Consider the following 18778-nt stretch of genomic DNA (forward strand, 5'->3'; position numbering starts at 1 on the left):
CTCAGTCAGAAGATAGACACAAAAAGCTGGAGTAACTCAGCGGGACAGGCAGCATCTCAGTTGAGAGCGAACAGGTGACGTTTCGGGACAAGACCTTTCTTCAGACTGAAGACGTCTATCGACCCTAAATGTCACCTATTCCTTTTCTCCATATATGTTGCCTGACCCGCTAAGTTACTCAAGCTTTTTTTATGTCTATCTTCCTTACAAACAATATTTGGCCTGGCCTTCACATCAACTGGAATCCCATTTATTAATGAGTAAATGGGAAACTGATGATGTTGCAGGAACATATGAGCCTGAATTATTAATAATGCAGGCTCGTATGTTCCTGCAACATCTTCAGTCAAATCTCCTGCCAGCAGTGCTAACATTTAGCTCCTCATTTATTTCTCGATCTCCCTTAACACTGATCCGAGAGCAGTCCCTTGGACTTGCTTCTGCCAATGCTGTTCAGAAATAAGTTCTAGTTATTAGATCCAACAATCGTGAACGATCAGCAGGATATTTCCAAGTGAGCCTTCACAAGTTCATAAGTTGTAGGAGCAGAATTAGGCCATTCTTCAAGTTCACGCCATTCAATCAATTTGCTTTCCTCTCAACCCCATTCTCCTACCTTCTCCCCATAACCCCTGACACCCATTAAAAAATACCCATTGACTTGGCCTCCACAGCCGTCTGTGGCGATGAATTCCACAGATTCAACCCCGTCTTACTAAAGAAATTCCTCCTCATCTTCTTTCTTAAGGTATTGCCTTTTCTTCTGAGGCTGTGGCCTCTGGTCCTCGACTCTCCCACTGGTTCAGCTGTCATCAGGCATCAGTCATAGTTGGGAAAATGTGCAGAACAAAGTTCATGAAAGAGACAAATTTTCAACATGGCAAGACATGGAAGGCAACTCCAATAATGGAGAAATCAATCATATTGAAACTGAGAAACAATGTGGTGAACATGTGTATCAATAGACAGTATGATTGTGGGAATTGGGAACAACAATCATCAAAACAGGTTCTTGACACGTGTGAACTGTTTTTTAGGTTTTGTTTGAAGACTATTTCAAAAACATGTCAATTTTGTCACATTTAATTCATGTACAGTTGGTTGATGGTGGAAACTACATTCAGCAAATATCTGTTATAATTTCTGAATAGACATTATTAAAATTCACATTAGCTGTAATGGGAATGGGTTGCGAGAGAAATGTTAGGTGGGGTGTTGGAGAAACTATGATTAAAAATTGTTTACTAAAATGTAATTGCAAAAAATGTAAAGACATTCTCCCATTTCAAAAGGAGAAACCTTAATGAATTTTTTGCTTTTTCTTCAGTGCAATACGACAAAGTTTCTTCAGTGTTCCAACCACCAGCACAGTGAGCAGGAGTAACACAGACAACAGAAAGATCATCACATCTACACAATAGTAAGCGTACCAGGGGAGTCGGTGGGATTCTGAGCGCAAATGCCCCGCTCCTTTGTGTCGGGCAACGTACTCAACCCAGAAAACGGCTCTCTCCATTGGCGACTCTGTCTGGTCCCGATGGAGAGCGGAGAGTCTCTTCATGTTGTCCCCATAAGATGTGCCGTTTATCACCTCGTTGAGTGCCTGCAACAGATCTGTGGAATGCATGGTTGCAATGTTGATCACTTTTGCTGCTCCTCGGGATTCGAGCTTGAGTAAATTGTCAAATTGGTCAAAAAGCAGAGGCATGCCGACCACTGGCACCCCATGGTAGATGGCTTCATAAATCCCATTGGTGCCTCCGTGTGAAACAAAGGCTCGTGTGTTGGGGTGACCCAGCAGGTCGTTCTGAGGGATCCATTTTGCCAGCAGTGTATTATACCCTATATTGGGAGGGGTCTCACCATCATATCTCCAGATAACCTTCTGGGGGACTTGAGATAAAGCTTCTGCTATTTTCATTGTAATCTCCATTGGTAAAGAGTCGACAATGGAACCCAATGACATTACAACAAGTCCATGTTTCCCTGAGCTTTGGACAAACTCCTCAAACTCTGCTGCCAGAGGCCGTGCTGGTTTACACTGGAAGCCTCCGATGTACACAATGTTTGGCATGGTGGGTCTTGGGAATTCAAACACAAAATCCACCCTCACCAGCCATACATCAGCTCTGAGGAGAATCGACTTGATGTCCGTGTCTGGTCCCAGATACCGATGGCATAATTCATTATAACGTGGATACACCACAAACTCAGAAATCAAGTGTTGAAAGAGACTGTGAATGACATTTTCTGTTCTTTGGAAAAAATCCATTTTGTCTGTGAGAAATGAGCCAGGAAATGGGACGTAGGAAAGTGGTGACGGGGCAGTGAGAAAATGGGCTTCCCCACTGATCTGCCATCGAACGTTGTACACCAGCGGCACTTTTAAATAATACGCAAGCATTGACCCAATGCCAAATAGAGGATCTGTGAGTATTAGGTCAAAGTTTGCATTTTTAAATTGATTCAACAAGGTTTTGTTTTCAAAGATTGCCGTGTTGAAATTTTGATAAAGACTATGGAAATCGTACAGAAACGTACCCATTACATATTGTAACATTATTCTGCCCCATAGTGTGTGACTATTCTGTAACCTGTCCAGTGACATTAGCACAAATTTCTCCATCATTTCTTTCCTTGAAGGAGCTACAAAATTATCTTGTGCTTGAACTATGATGGTTTGATACAGATCGAGTCTCTCCTTGATGAACCAGGTTGTGGAGTAACAAAGCACAGTCATGTTGTGGCCACGAAGGTTCAGCTCTTCCATTAGAAGTTTCATATTAATCCAGTGACTTCCATCAACAGGCACGACCAATATTCTAGCTGCTTGGGTAATTGGACAAGATAGGGCGAAGATGATACCGAGAACAAATGTGACATTTGATCTGCTTTTCCATCCAAGACCACCCATGTTGAGGAAAGATGATCACACTGACCCTGTTGAAGAATTGACTAGAAATGTTGGTAAGTGACAAACATTGGCAAAAAGAGAATAAAAACACAAAGTGCTGGATTACCTCAGAGAGGTAACTCATCACGTCAGGGATAGATTACATGTTCATAAATTCTCAGGGCAGAATTAGGCCATTCGGCCCATCAAATCTACTCCGCCATTCAACCATGGCTGATCTATCTTTCCCTCTCAAACCCATTCTCCTGCCGTTGGCCCATGACCTGTTGGCATCTGAAACATGACCTGTTCACGTTCACCATGGATGCTGCCCGACAGCTTAGTTATTCCGCCACCGGTTTCCTCCCACATCCCAAAGACATGCAGGTTTGTATGTTAATTGGCCTCTGTATATTGCCTCAAGTGTAGAAAGAGTGGATGGGAAATTGAGATCATACAGAACTAGCATAAATGAGTGATTGATGGTCGGCGTGGACAAAGGGCCTATTTCCATGCTGTATCTCTAAACAAAACTAAACTAATTTGCAATAGGGGGGAGTAAAAGGATTTTAATTGTTGTGCAATATTTCTCCAAAAGCTTAAGGCCACATTTCATTTTTCAATGAGAGTTCAGTGTATTTTGAAGGAAATAAATATGTACATAATTTCCAGGAGAAGAATTAGGCCATTTGGCCCATGAAGTCCACTCTGCCATTCAATCATGACTGGTCTATCTTTCCCTCTAAACGGCATTATCTTTCTTGACATCATTTAGTCTGACATCGGTGATGGGTAAGATGCTGGAATCAATTACATTTAAAAAAAATAGTGGCACATTATAGCAGTAACAGAATCGGTCCAAGTCAGCATGGATTTACAAAGGGGAAATCATTGTTGTCTAATCTTCTGGAATTTTTGGGGATGTAACAAGGAAAATGGACAAGGGAGAGCCAGTGGATGTTGTGTACCTGGACTTTCAGAAAGTCGTTGATAAGGTACCGCATAAGAGATTATTGGGCAAAATTGGAGCACTTGGTATTGGCAATAAAGTACTGACAAGGATAGAAAATTGGTTGGCATACAGGAAATAAAGAGTAGGGATAAACGATTCCCTTTCAGAATGGCAGGCAGTGACTAGTGGGGTATCACAAGGCTCAGTGCTGGGCCGCAGCTATTTACATAGAAACATAGAAATTAGGTGCAGGAGTAGGCCATTCGGCCCTTCGAGCCTGCACCGCCATTCAATATGATCATGGCTGATCATCCAACTCAGTATCCTGTACAATATATATTAATGATTTAGATGAAGGGATTAAAAGTAGCATTAGCAAATTTGCAGATGACACAAAGCTGGGTGCCAGTGTGAACTGTGAGGAAGATGCTATGAGGATGCAGGGTGACATGGACTGGTTGGGTGAGTGGGCAGATGCAGTTTAATGTGGATAAATGTGAGGTTATTCACTTTGGTGGCAAGAACAGGAAGGCAGATTATTGAATGGTATCAAGTTAGGAAAAGGGGGAAGTACAACGAGATCTGGGAGTCCTTGTCCATCAGTCACTGAAAGTAAGCATGCAGAATCAGAATCAGAATGCTTTATTGTCATTGCATGTGTCACATACAACGAGATTACTGTGTCTCTCCATTTAAAAGAACTTCAAACATTCACATACTTTTTACACTCCCTCCCTCCCCAAACCCACCCATGGATTCACATTTACATAAATTAACACTCTCTCCCACCCCCCCTCCTTCCCCATAACCCGCTCCCGAGACAGAGTTCAGTTCCAAGATTGCTTTTTTTTTTTTTTTTTAATTATTTTTATTAGAAGTACGGTAAATTACAATAACACACAACACATATATCTTAATACATTTTTTGTAACGCTTCATTTTTTTTTAAGCTTTAAGAAAAAGATAGAAGTAAGGAAAGTAAAGAAGGTGCGCAAGAGTCGTGAAGTGCAAGAGAGTGTTGGGAAAAGAAAGCCCCTTAGAAAAGAAGTTAGAGAAGGAAGTGAAGTAAGAAAGTAGACCCTAGAAAAGAAAGAAAAAGAAAGTAAGGACAATCGCTCTATTATAACATTAAACTCCGCAGAAAGACTACCAACCAAGTCTGTTTTTGTTGTTTTACCTCCCATTGCCAGGTCCTGATACCATTTATTTATTTATTTATTTTTAAAATTACTATTGCACCTCATGCTTGAAATAGGTCCATAAACGTAGACCACGTCTTTTGGAATTGGTTTGCTTTACCTGCTAAGAGGAATCTCATCTCTTCCAGATGTAATGTTTCAAACATATTTGATGTCCACATTTTTATTGTTGGGGTGGGCGCATTTTTCCAGAATTTAAGTATGAGCTTTTTTCACATTATTAGCCCGTAATTGAGTACATTCTTCTGATACACGTTTAATTCAGGGATACCTTCCGATATCCCAAAAATGATCCATTCTGGTTTTGGTACCAGTTTTATTTTAATTAATTTTGAAAAAATATCAAATATTCCATGCCAGAATTTTTGGATTTTTGTACAAAAAACAAAAGAATGCGCTATGGTAGCTTCTTGACACAGACATTTATCACAGATTGGTGAAACATTAGGAAAGATTTTATTTAATTTAGTTTTTGAATAATATAGTCTATGTAATGTTTTGAATTGGATAAGCGTATGTCGTACATTGATCGAGCATTTATGCACCTGTAGTAAATGATTATCCCAGCTCTCTTTTGAAATTTTTATAGCTAATTCTTGTTCCCAGTCTCTTCTAATTCCATCTGTTGTGGGTATTTCTGTGTTTAAAATGATATTATATAAGTACGATATTAAATTAGCTGATTCCGCCTTTGTCTTCATTGCTTCATCCAGTAAGTCGGAAGGCATATTATGATAGTCTTTTGTGTATTTTTTCAGATAATCACAAATTTGAAGATATTTAAAATATTGGTTATTTTTCAAATTATATTTCAGTTGTAGTTGTTGAAATGATAGTAATTTTCCCACTTCATACAGATCTTCGAGCGTTTTGATTCCCATTCTTTCCCATTGTATAAATGATTTGTCTATGATTGATGGTTTAAACGATGGGTTATTGACTATTGGTATTGAGAGAGATAGGTTTCTTAATTTTAGATTCTGTTTTATTTGTTTCCATGTTCTAATTGTGCTATGTATAATTGGGTTTTTATTATAATTTTTATTATTCAGATTTATTGGTGAGAGGATAATCGCTCCTATATTACTCGGGGAGCAGTCCCCTTTTTCCATTACAATCCAGTCCGCCTGCTGGGCAGAATTGTCCAGCAGGTGAATCATATTTTTAATATTTACTGCCCAATTATAATACATAAAGTTTGGGAGCGCTAGACCCCCCCACTCTTTTCGTTTATTAAGGTGTGTTCTTTGTATTCTATGAGGTTTATAATCCCATATGAAATTTGTAATGTCTGAGTCCAATTTTTTGAATAACTTTTTTGGGAGATATATAGGTATTGATTGAAATAGGTATAGAATTTGTGGTAAGAAAATCATTTTTATAGCGTTTATTCTGCCTATTAAGGACATCGGAAGTGTTTTCCAGAATGTAATCAAATTATTTAATTTCTTAAGTAAGGGATTATAATTGGCTTTAAACATATCCTGGTAATTTCTAGTAATTTCAATTCCCAAATATTTGAATTTTTCTGTAGCTATTTTAAAGGGGAATTTCCTGAGGTGTGTTGAGTCTTTTGGTTTTATCGACATAATTTCACTTTTATTCCAATTTATTCTATATCCTGAAAAGGATCCAAAGTCCTCAATTAAATTTAATATATTCGGTATACTAATTTGTGGTTTTGTGATGTACAGTAGTACATCATCGGCATATAGGGATATTTTGTTATTTGAATATTTTGTATTATAACCGTAAATATCCAGGTGTGTTCTTATTTTTTCAGCAAGGGGTTCAATTACCAAAGCAAATAACAGCGGAGATAATGAACAACCTTGTCTATTGCCCCTTGATAGTTCAAATTTCGAGGATAATATATTATTAGTTAGTATTCTAGCCGTAGGTTTGTTATATAATAGTTTTATCCATGCAATGAAGTTCTCTCCCAATTGGAATTTTTGCAATACTTTAATCATATAATCCCATTCTACTTGATCAAACGCTTTTTCTGCGTCCAGTGAGATGATAGCTAACTCTTGGTCGTGAGATTTATGTGAGTGCATTATGTTAAGCAAACGTCTCAAGTTATTGAATGAATGTCTCTTAGGTATAAATCCTGTTTGATCCTCATTTATTAGTCTACTAACATGCCTGCTTAGTCTACTGGCTAGTGTTTTCGCTATTATTTTTTGATCCGTATGTAACAAAGCGATAGCTCTATATGAACCTGGTTCTTCTATATTTTTATCTTTTTTAAGTATTAATATGATCGGTGATTCTGCTAGTGTTTCAGGTAAGCTTTGCTCTTTAAAAGCATATGTATACATTTTCTGTAATCGTGGAGTAACTATGTCATAAAAAGATTTATAAAATTCATTACTGAATCCATCTGGTCCTGGTGTTTTTCCATTCTTTAGTGTTTTTATTGTGTCTTCTATCTCCTTAGAAGTAATTTGTGCTCCTAGTTCCTCTTGTTCCCTCAGTTCTAATTGTGGTAGGTTACAGTTATCTAGAAATTCTGAAATTTTATTATTGTCTATTAACGTTTTAGATGTGTATAGATTCTGGTAAAATTGAGCAAATCTTTTATTGATATCCTTGGGTAATGTTAATAATTCCCCTCTATCTGATTTAATCTTTAATATTGCATTCTCTTTTTCCCGTTTTTTCAGTTGGCGTGCTAAAAGTTTGTGGGGTTTATCCCCGAATTCGAAGTGTTCTTGTTTTGTGATTTGAAATAATGTTATAACTTTCTCTGACAGTAATTTATTTAGCTTGAATTTCAATAGTAGGATTTTATTATGTTTATCCATAGTTGGATCTTTAGCATTATCTGTATCTAATTGTTTTATTTGTTCTTCTAAATGTCTTTGTTCATTCTTATTCTTTTTATTTTGATAAGCTTGAAATGAAATAATGACTCCTCTAATAAATGCTTTGAAGGATTCCCATAATAGCGTGGGGGATATATCTGGTGTATCATTTATCTCAAAAAATAGGTCCATCTTTTTTTAGATATATACTCCCTTGTGGGTCTTTTAAAATTTGCGAGTTAAACCTCCAGAACGATTTATTCATAGACATTCCTTCTAGTTTTAAAACAAAAGTTAACGGAGAGTGGTCTGAGATCGCATTAGTGTGGTATTTAGGGTTCATAGTGTGCGGAATTAATTTTGTATCCACAAGAAAATAGTCTATCCGTGAGTATGTTTTATGCACCGTTGAATAAAACGAATAATCCCTTCCCGTCGGGTTTGCAATCCTCCACACATCTACTATATTTGTGTTTTCCATATATGTATGTAAAAGTTCACTGGTTTTAGATTTCCTATTACCTTTTTGTTTTTGCATCGATTTATCTAGATAAGGGTCTAAAACACAGTTAAAGTCTCCTCCAATTATAACATTTTGATAATTACATTCTGCAATTATATTCAGAATTTTATTAAAAAATTGAGGGTTATCAAAATTGGGCGCATATATGTTTACCAACGTAATTGGCATATTATTGATCTCTCCTGCTACTATAAGGTATCTCCCTTCCTTATCTGAAATAATATTCTTTGATTTAAATGGAATTCCTTTACGAATAATGATAGCAGTACCTCTAGATTTGGAAGTAAATGAAGAGTGAAATGTTTGGCCTATCCAGTTCGCCCTCAGTCTCGTCTGATCTTGATGTTTAAGATGCGTTTCCTGTAGAAACGAAATATCCGTGTTGTATGATTTTAACTGAGCTAGTATCTTGCCCCTTTTAATAGGTTCATTAATACCCCTTATATTCCAACTACATAGTGTGATTCCTCCCATTTTCTTTTGATTGTCGTCATACATTTCTACCTATTTTGATGACCTTATTTATTATGGTGCATTCATACCTCAGGACTCTGGTTATTTTGGGAGCATTTATATTATAGACTTCCTTGGTAGTTCCCCTCTGCGATTGTCCTTGAAAAAAAAACACATAGATGTAACATATTCAAGATTGCTGATGGGTAAAAGCTGTTCTTGAGTCTGGCAGTGCGTGACTTTAGCGACCTGTACCTTTTTCCTGAGGGCAGCAGTGTGAAAAGGTGGTGACAAGGATGTGTAATGTCTTTCACGATATTACAGGTCCTGCTGCGGCATCTGGAGTGGTAAATGTCCTCCAAAGGGGGCAGGGGGAGTCCAATGATACCCTGGGCAGTTTCTATCACCCTCTGGAGAGCTGCTCTGTCAGCTGCTGAACAGTTCCCAAACCAGGCAGTTATGCAGTAAGTCAGTATGCTTTCTACCGAACAGCGGTAGAAAACCTCCAGCAGTTTAGCAGACAGATGGGCCTTCCTCAGTGTTCTGAGGAAGTAAAGTCTCTGTTGCGCCTTTTTTACAACTACAGCAGAGTTCACAGACCATTTAAGATCCTCACTGATGTTGATCCCCAGAAATTTAAAACTAGGCACCCTCTCCACCTCCTCGCCCCCTATCTCCAGTGGCCTGAGCTCCGCTCTATGTCGCCTGAAATCAGTGATGATCTCCTTTGTCTTTTTAGTGTTCAGAGAGAGATTGTTGTGAGCACACCACTCAGAAAGTCTGTGCACCTCCTCTCAGGTACAGCAAGCAGTGAAAAAGCTAAAGGCATGTTGGCCTTCATGACAAGAGGAGTTGAGTATAGGAGCAAAGAGGTCTTTCTGCATTTGTCAAATGCCCGAGTAAGACCACACCGGGAGTATTTTGTGCAGTTTTGGTCTCTAAATTTGAGGAAGGACATTCTTGCTATTGAGGGAGTGCAGCATAGGTTCACCAGGTTAATTCTCAGAATGGCAGGGCTATCATATGCTAAGAGAATGGAGCAACTGGGCTTGTATACACTGGAATTTAAAAGGGCGAGAGGGGATCTTATTGAAACATATAAGATTACTAGACTAAGTGGGACCCGTTGGGTCCCAGCTTCACACGGAGGGCTGGTCCCCCACGCAATATTCCACCTCTCCACCAATTCCTAATATGGGTGTTGTGGCTGAAGGTACTGGTTTCCAGAGGGTTAGTATGGACATTGTGCGCCAAATGGATTCTTGGGCTGGCGGCTCAGTCACTCAAGCCTGGTATGCTGGCAGCTCACTCACTCAAGGCTGGTGGGCTGGCAGTTGACTCACGGCTATTCCTTGAAATGCCACTTCAAGCAGGGTGCAAGGCCACCAAATTTAAATGCAGTTTCCTGCCACTTCTAGTAGGGTGCAAGTCCACCAAATTCAAGTGCAGTGTCATACCACTTCCAGCAGGGTGCAATGCCACCAAATTCGAGTGCAGTTTCATACCACTTCCAGCTAGGTGCAAGGCCACCAAATTCGAGTGCAGTTTCATACCACGTCAAGCAGGGTGCAAGGCCACAAAAATTCGAGTGCAATTTCCTACCACTTCAGGCAGGGTGCTCGGCCACCAAATTCGAGTGCCGAATCCTACCATTTGAAGCAGGGTGCAAGGCCACCAAATTCAAATGCAGTTTCATAGCATTTCAAGCATGGTGCAAGGCCACCAAATTCAAGTGCAGTTTCATACCATTTCAAGCAGGGTGCAAGGCCACCAAAGTCAAATGCAATTTCATACCATTTCAAGCAGGATGCAAGGTCACTAAAGACAGAGAGTCCCTCCCCTTCTTGCAGAACTGAGCCACACCCACACTTCCAGTTTTAGAGTCCCTCCCACCAGAGGGGCGTTGCCTTCATGCCGCGATTGATAGGAGAGAGAATGTGAAATTTTTTAAACAATAATAACTCTTTTATTTTTCATCGATGGGAAAAATCCTGATGAGCGGAGGGGGACTCTAAGTAAGATGGCCAATAATCACAGCCGTACGTGGTATTGTTTTTCCTAAAATCAATATACAGCGCAAACAGGAAGTGGTCAAGATGAGATTTAATTATATAGATGGCAAGGCAATATTTGCATTTTCAAACCAACTTTTTAATTAGGCAAAACAACTTTTACATTCTCAAACCAACTTTTCAATTAGGCAAGGCAACTTTAGCATTCTCAAACCAACTTTTCAATTAGGCAAGGCATTCTCAGAACCAACTTTTCAATTAGGCAAGGCATTCTCAGAACCAATTTTTCAATTAGGCAAGGCATTCTCAAACCAACTTTTCAATTAGGCAAGGCATTCTCAAACCAACTTTTCAATTAGGCAAGGCAACGCTTTCAAACCAAACACACTTTTAGCAAGCATTTTCAAACCAAAACACACTTTTAGCAAGCATTTTCAAACCAAAACACACTTTTAGCAAGCATTTTCAAACCAAAACACTTTTAGCAAGCATTTTAAAACCAATAAAACAGAATAGCATGCATTTTCAAACCAAAAAAACACTTTTCGCAAGCATTTTCAAACCACATTAAGGGCACTCACAGTTTAGTTGACATGCGTTCAGTGTTATTCACAGTTCAGACTGAGAGACGTGACCTTCTCGCTTCCCCCATCTAGCAGAGACTGACTGAGGCACTCAACACTTCCAGGTTTTATACTCTCTTCGGAAGGGGCATGGCCTTCTGGAGAGAGAATCTCAACATTTTTTAAACATTAATGAGTGAGGTGGCGCAGCGGTAGAGTTGCTGTCTCACAGTGCCAGAGACCGGGGGAACAGTTTGTGTGTGTGATATAGGGTTATATTCATAATTCTGTTTGTTCATAATTCTGTTAATTCTTGTTAAAGAATAAAATGTTTATAAATTTTGACTCTGTTAATGTCGTGGTTTTAAGACTCATAGTTTGGATAAGATGACACAGACACGGAGAATTCTTCAGAAGACGAAAAGCCTTTATTTGCACACAAATTTTGGCTTGGAACATTCAGAGGCAACATGGATTGGTCGCTCTCTAATTGTTCTCCGATTCATAAATTCAGACAGCTTTTTATTATAGTTTCAGTCTTATCTTCGGCTACTTGGCATGCATGCTTCTGTAACTTTAATCTCTCACTGTCCTCGCCCTTTAACTTTAATCTCTGAGCCTACCATGATGTTCTAGCTAAAGCAAAATAAAACTAAGTAGCAACTTGTTTTTGTGCCTTGATGTCTGATCACCTGGGTTCAATCCTGATGACTGGTGCTGTCTGTCCGGAATTTGTACGTTCTCCCCGTGATTGTGTGGGTTTGCTCCAGGTGCTCCAGTTTCCTCCCACATTCCAAAGATGTGCAGGTTTGTAGGTTAATTATCTTCTGTAAATTGCAAATTGTCCCTAATTTGTGGATAGTGTAAGTGTACGAGGATCATTGGTTAGATTAGATATAATTTATTGCCACACAGCCAGGCTGGTGGAAATTTGGGTTGTCTGCAGCGATACAATAATAAAGAACACACAACCACAATAAAACTGTAACACAAACATCCACCACAGCATTCATCACTGTGGTGGAAGGCACAAAATTTGGCCAGTCCTCCTCCATTTCCCCCCCGTGGTCAGGAAGAGTCCAGAGTCAGTCCAGGATCGGCTCTTCCTCACCGGAGACCGCGGCTTTAAGTTGTTGTAGGCCGCAGGCCGGCGGTCAAGATTTAAAGTCCCCGCCGCAGCCAGAAGCACCGTAGACTGCAGGGCCGGCGGTCGAAGCTCCCCTCCAGGGGTGATGGTAAGTCCATGCCGGCCCCGCGGTAGAAGTTGGTCGCGGGCCGGCAGTGATGGCTTCTTCTTCCCCCGGGTCCCCAACGTGAGATCCCGGGCTGTAGACGCCGCACCAGCTGGAGCTCTGCAGACCGCGGCTTCAGGCTGCGACTTCAGGCTGCCGGCTGCCCCGGGCCAGCGAAACGGAGCGCTCCCCTCCAGCGAGCCCCAGCGAGGGCCGCCCGCTCCACGCCGAGAGTCCACGCTGCGCCCGCCGCTGAAGCCCCGGGCACGTCTCCGGGAAAGGCCGCGTCGATCCTTGATGTTAGGCCACGGGGGAGGCAACCTGGAAAAACTCGCCTCTCCGTGGAGGAGGCGACCGAAGCGGTTTCCCCCTCACCCCCCCCCCCCCCACCACACATAAAACACACGAAGAAACATTAAATACAGACTTTAAAACATACTAAAAAAATAAAAAAAGGTTGAAAAACTGACGAGCTGCATGACATGGCTGCTGCCAGAGCAGCGCCCCCTACAGAACTTCAGCCTGGACTCAGTGGGCTGAAGGGCCAGTTTCCACATTGTATTGCTAAAGTCTAAAATTTGAAATATAGTTGTGTGTTCTTGTCACCACTTGACTAAATCAAATGTGTGCACTGGATGTATTCTGAAATGTAATTGAGTCTGGGGGACAAACAACATGTGAACATAAAGATAGACACAAAAACCTGGAGAAACTCAGCGGGTCAGGTAGCATCTCTGGAGAAAAGGGAATAGGTAACGCTTCAGGTCGCAACCCTTCATTACATTGAAGATGGACATAAAATGCTGGATTAACTAAACGGGTCGGCAGTATCTCTGGAGAAAAAGAATAGGTGATGTTTTGGGTCAGAACCCGACAGACTTGTTCAGTCCTGAAACGTCGCCCAACATTTTTCTCCAGGTATTTTGCCTGACCCGTTGAGCTACTCCAGCATTTTGTTCCTACCTTCGGTGTAAACCAGCATCTGCAGTCCCTCCCTACTCAACATGCATGGTGTGATACAATAAAATGTTATTCATCGCCAAACAAACGCAGGGTTATTCCCTGGGCAGAGGATTCTAAAATTAAAGTGCCCCCCCCCCGCACCCCCCCCCCCCCCCCGCACCGGTCCCCCTTTGTAAACATGATTTGGAAGCAGGAATAGTCCACTCAACCAGAGGGATAGGTTGGAACAGGAATATGGAACAACAGATACGGCAGGTTCTACTGGTTCAAGGAGCAAGACCTTGCAACACACAGAGCAGTGTCACACGCAATGGTGGAATGGTAAATTGTAACTTTGTAGATGCAAACGTTGTAGCAGAATGATCAGAGAAACAGATCTTCCACCAGAATGACCTGTCATGGCCAACAGGTCCTTTGCTGATTTGGGATGTCCTGTAATGGTTGTCCATTTCAGGGTGAGAATGGGACACACCTGCATTACTCACCTGTAACATTCAAATGTATTTAGCTACAGCACAGTGTTCTGCTCTGATTTGGCTTTTGGGCGGCAAATACATACGTGTTCACGGATTGAGAACTGCTGTGGAAAATAGGGTTAGGAAGGAGCTGCAGATGCTGGATTACACCGAAGATGGACACAAAATGCTGGACAGTGGGACAGGTAGCATCTAGAGTTCAGCATTGGTGGAGGATGCAGCTCCGATGCTGTTGTCAATGTGACAAAAGAGTTGGGGATGATGCCAGTGTAAGCCTGATTCAAGGGTTGTTTGACATAACAGGCACAGCTGTAATCCATGCGAGTGCCAATAGACTTTAATGTTGAGAGAGGCAGCGTGGAAACAGGCCCAACAGTCCACCGAGGCCACGCCGACCAGTGATCACGCCGTACACTAGCGCTCTCCTCCACACTCTGGTCAATTCACACTTTGCAGAAGCCAATGAACCTGCAAACCTGCACGTGTAGGAGGAAACCAGAGCATGCGGAGAAAACCAACCCAGGTCACAGGGAGAACGTACAAACAGCACCCGTAGTCAGGATTGAACCCGGGTTTCTGTCGCTGTCAGGCAGTAACTCTACTGCTACCTCACTGTGCCACCGTGCCAAATATAAGACCTGAAGAAAGAGAGAGGAGTCAACAGAGAGGTTGTTGAGGGTGAGGACAGATTTCGGTAGGGGGAGGAGAGTGTAGAGGAGAACCGATTTAGTTTCTGTTCAAGGAAGATCTTAATGACCCTGAGCCCCTCCTAGTGGGGAACGGTCGAATATACTGATCATCCATGCTGAGGCGATGGGGACATAGGAATTGAAAGTTATTGAAGTGTTGAAGAGCTTGTGAGTTGTCTCAGATGTAAGACCGAAGGAACTGGACAAGGGGGGACAAGGTAGTTTAATTTAGTTTAGTTCAGAGATACAGCACGGAAACAGACCCTTCGGCCCATCAAGTCCATGCCGACCAGCGATCCCCGCACACTGACACTATCCCTCACGCATTTGGGGACCATTTAGAATTAGGGACCAGGCCTATTAACCTCCAAACCTGAGCGTCTTTGGAGGGTAGGAGGAAACCGGAGCAGCCGGAGGAAACCAAAGCAGGTCACGGGGAGAACGTACAATCCGTACAGACAGCACCCATAGTCAGGATTGATCCTGGGTCTCTGGCGCTGTAAGGCAGCAACTCTACCGCTGCGCCACAGTGCCGCCCCTGAATTGAGGAATTTGGAGATGAGATCTGTGGGGCTGGAGCAGGCAGAAACATTGAGTCCTGTTTGTGGATTTTAGGATGAAGACAGGCACAAAATACTGGAGTAACTCAGCGGGACAGGCAGCATCTCTGGAGAGAAGGAATGGGTGACATTTCGGGTCGAGACCCTTCTTTAGATTGGGAGACAGGAGACGGTATATAGAGCGATATAGAACTAATGAATTAGGGATATGCAAAAAAGTAATGATGGAAGGGTAAGCTGTGAAAAAGGAGGCATCAAAGAGGACGGATATCAAGGAAACAATGCGTAGGTGTGAGAGCTGGCGCTTGGACTGTAGGATGCAATGGTTTAGCGATTAAGTTAGTTTACAACAGCATTACCCTTATCGGGATCGTTAAAACAGCTCCCATTCTTCATCAGAGATCAGGCGAACACTGCAACAAACCCAAATGTGTATGTGAAGCCCACAACAAAACATGGGATGGGATAGACACAAAAAGCTGGAGTATCTCAGCGGGCCATGCAAGATCTCTGAAGAAAATGAACAGCTCGAGGCACTTCTTCAGACAAAACATGGGCTTCAGTTTAAAGCGTAAAAGTAAAAACAGTCAAATGGGCCAGGAATGGAATATTGACTATTGAGTGAAAATCTTGGGAGTAGAAATGTGTGTGTATGGAGAATACAATATATATGTGTTGAGATAATATCGAGTATAAAAAAATAAGCTCTCGGCAAGTTTGTTCAAGATAAAATGAAAATTAAATATTGCTATTCGTTGCCGAAACTGTAACTAGAAAGCATGCATTGTTACAACACAGAGATGGTGGAGAATTTGGAAGTGTTTTCAATTTACATACCTTAGGTATCTGAATTACCAGTGAAACAATCTCCTTCTCTGGAGCCTGGGCCTCTGCGACCGCTTCCAATCCCCACAAGAAGAAAAAAAACGCCGGCCCCCTCACTCCTTGTTCACTTGTCCGCGAGTAACACAGGTAAATACTTCCGGACAAATACAACACCAACGTACCCGCCCCCAACCCCTATCTAAAAATAACCGCAAGTATGAAAGTTCATTTGGTAAATACAATCGCGATGGAAGTTTCCTTTCCAATGTCGCTGAGATTTCAATCACGGGAAAGTGATCAACGATTTTCAGTTGATGGGGACAAAGTCTAAGATGACGTTTGGTTGTGTAAAATTTGCTTTGATGCGATTATTTTTCATTCCGAGCTGCATGTTTGGTTGGCTAATATTCTGTTGTTGACAAGGACAAATTCAGTTGACTTGTTGCCTCGGAGTCAACACAAGTTTCAACCTCTTGACTCTGTTACCCTAGACTTCCAGGAATACAAACTGATGAAGCGAATTTTACATTTCCTTAATAAAAATATCAATGAACCAGATGTATTTTATAACAATCCAGAGATTGCATGGGCTTTACATTCAAAAGTTGCTTGGCAGTAGAGAGTAGTGGTAGATGATTTTTTTTTTTTGACCGGGGCACTGTGTTCCACTGGGACCTTTACTGCTTGTGAATATATAAATGATTTGGATATATAAATGATTTGAGTTTATAAATGATTTGGTGGGTTGATTAGTAAGTTTGCAGACAGGACAAACATTGGGCAGTTTACAAACCCAGCAGTATGAGTACTTTAGTTTAGTTTAGAGGTACCGTGCGGAAACAGGTCCTTCGGTGCATTGAGTTCGCGCAACCAGCGATCCGTCCACATTAACACTATCCTACACACAAAGGACAACTGATAATTTTCACCCAAGCCAATTAGCTTCCAAACCTGTACATTTTGGAATGTAGGAGGAAACCGGAGCACCTGGAGAAATCCCATGCGGTCACAGGGAGAGCGTACAAACTCCACACAGACAGCACCCGTAGTCAGTATCAAACCCAAGTCTGGCGCTGTAACGCAGCAACTCTACCGCTGCGCCACCGTGCCGCCCTCTATTAATATTGATTTCTCTAATCTGAATGGATATTTTTAAGGTAGAGAATGGCATATTCTTGATTATTGCTGATATCAGGGGATTTGGGGAGAAGATAGGTGAAAGCAAAGATCCTATACTGGAGCAAGATAGGCCACTCGTGCGAAATGCAATGGGCTGACGTGTAGTACGCAATGGAGCGAAACGTGGGCCTTTTGTTCGTCCATTTCAGTAACCCGACCCGACTCACAGTGTAATCAACGTTGCGGGGGAACAGTTTGTGTGTGTGATATAGGGTTAGATTCATAATTCTGTTCGTTCATAATTCTTGTTAAAGAATAAAATGTTTATAAATTATGACTGTTAATGTCGTGGTTTTAAGACTCAAAGTTTGGATAAAATGACACAGACACGGAGAATTTTTCAAGACAAAAAGCCTTTATTTACACACAAATTTTGGCTTGGAACATTCAGAGGCAACACGGCCTGGTCGCTCTCTAATTGTTCTCCGATTCATAAATTCAGACAGCTTTTTATTACAGTCTTATCTTCGGCTACTTGGCATGCATGCTTCTGTAACTTTAATCTCTCACTGTCCTTGCCCTTTAACTTTAATCTCTGACCCTACCATGATGTTCTAGCTAAAGCAAAATAAAACTAAGAAGCAACTTGATTTTGTGCCTTGATGTCTGATCACATAAAAATAATGTTTTAAGCATATTGGTAAAAGTAAGAAGTAACTTGTTTCTTCTATATAACTTCTATATAACTTCCTCCTCTGAGACTAAAAAGTCTCAAAAGACAAAGAAAAATACATACACATCCCCCAGGTCAAATCACTCATATAGCCCTAAAATGCAGGCTTGTTTAATTAAATTTACATAATGCTGTGTAGTATTCGTTCTCTGGCTCCTTGAGAAACTGGGGCAAAAACCCACCCCCATTACGTGAGGCAGGAAAAAAGATCCAGCTTCCCTTACAGGCTTCATTTAACATTTTCCTAACAGTTCTTCTTAATCGTAGTAGTATTCTATCACCGAGGTCCACTTTCCTTTAGGGCCGGATTCGTCTGCACCCGTTATCATTGGCAGTTGTTTCACAGTAGCTTTCACCAGGGGGGACTTAATACAGGGGAAAACACAGCACAACATTATTGCCACTGAAAGTAGTACGACCCCAATGGTCAGACCAATTTGAATCAGCCATTCTCCCCAAACCCCCCAACATGCTCTCCAGCCACCCACACAATTGATGCCTTAACTCTACGTTTCTTTTAACCTCACTCCTTAGGTTTTTAGCTTATCCATGGCTTTAGTGAAAGACCCTTCCAGGCTAGTATTATTACGTATGAAGGTGAAACATTGTTCCCCAAACAAGACACATACACCCCTTATTCTCACCTTATTTACACCAATCTCATAGTCACTAATGTCTCCAAAAAACTCACATTATCTTAACCATATAACAATGACAGCAATGAAACAGGCCACCTTGACCCTTCTAGTCCTTGCCGAACACTTACTCTCACCTAG

The 18778-nt window shown here is 41.4% G+C and overlaps 2 protein-coding genes and 1 long non-coding RNA gene across 5 annotated transcripts in view; 1 reads left to right on the forward strand and 2 right to left on the reverse strand.

The window, feature by feature from the left end:
• The window catches only part of LOC116991754, a 20377-nt gene extending 18921 nt beyond the window's left edge, over positions 1–1456 (forward strand). For both annotated transcript variants that reach the window (XR_004416890.1, XR_004416889.1), the window contains exon 3: positions 1328–1456. This is a non-coding gene — a long non-coding RNA (uncharacterized LOC116991754). The remainder of the gene's footprint in view (positions 1–1327) is intronic.
• Positions 1–16256, reverse strand: part of LOC116991751 (UDP-glucuronosyltransferase 2C1-like) — a 48045-nt gene extending 31789 nt beyond the window's left edge. Inside the window, exon 1 of the mRNA XM_033050669.1 lies at positions 16163–16256. The gene's annotated coding sequence lies outside the window, so the exon portion shown is untranslated. The remainder of the gene's footprint in view (positions 1–16162) is intronic.
• On the reverse strand, positions 1025–16478 carry LOC116991750 (UDP-glucuronosyltransferase 2A2-like). Of its 2 annotated transcripts, none has more exons than XM_033050665.1 (2): positions 16163–16478; positions 1025–2940 (listed from the first exon to the last, which is right to left on the reverse strand). In XM_033050665.1, the coding sequence occupies exon 2, from the start codon at positions 2912–2914 to the stop codon at positions 1301–1303; it is 1614 nt and encodes a 537-aa protein (XP_032906556.1). In that variant the 5' UTR covers positions 2915–2940; positions 16163–16478; the 3' UTR covers positions 1025–1300. The 2 variants fall into 2 exon arrangements, with proteins under 2 accessions (XP_032906556.1, XP_032906557.1); XM_033050666.1 differs by having other exon boundaries at positions 16361–16466.
• Between the last annotated feature and the right edge of the window lie 2300 nt (positions 16479–18778).

This window comes from Amblyraja radiata, chromosome 34 (genome assembly GCF_010909765.2).
Source record: "Amblyraja radiata isolate CabotCenter1 chromosome 34, sAmbRad1.1.pri, whole genome shotgun sequence".
NCBI lineage: Eukaryota > Metazoa > Chordata > Chondrichthyes > Rajiformes > Rajidae > Amblyraja > Amblyraja radiata.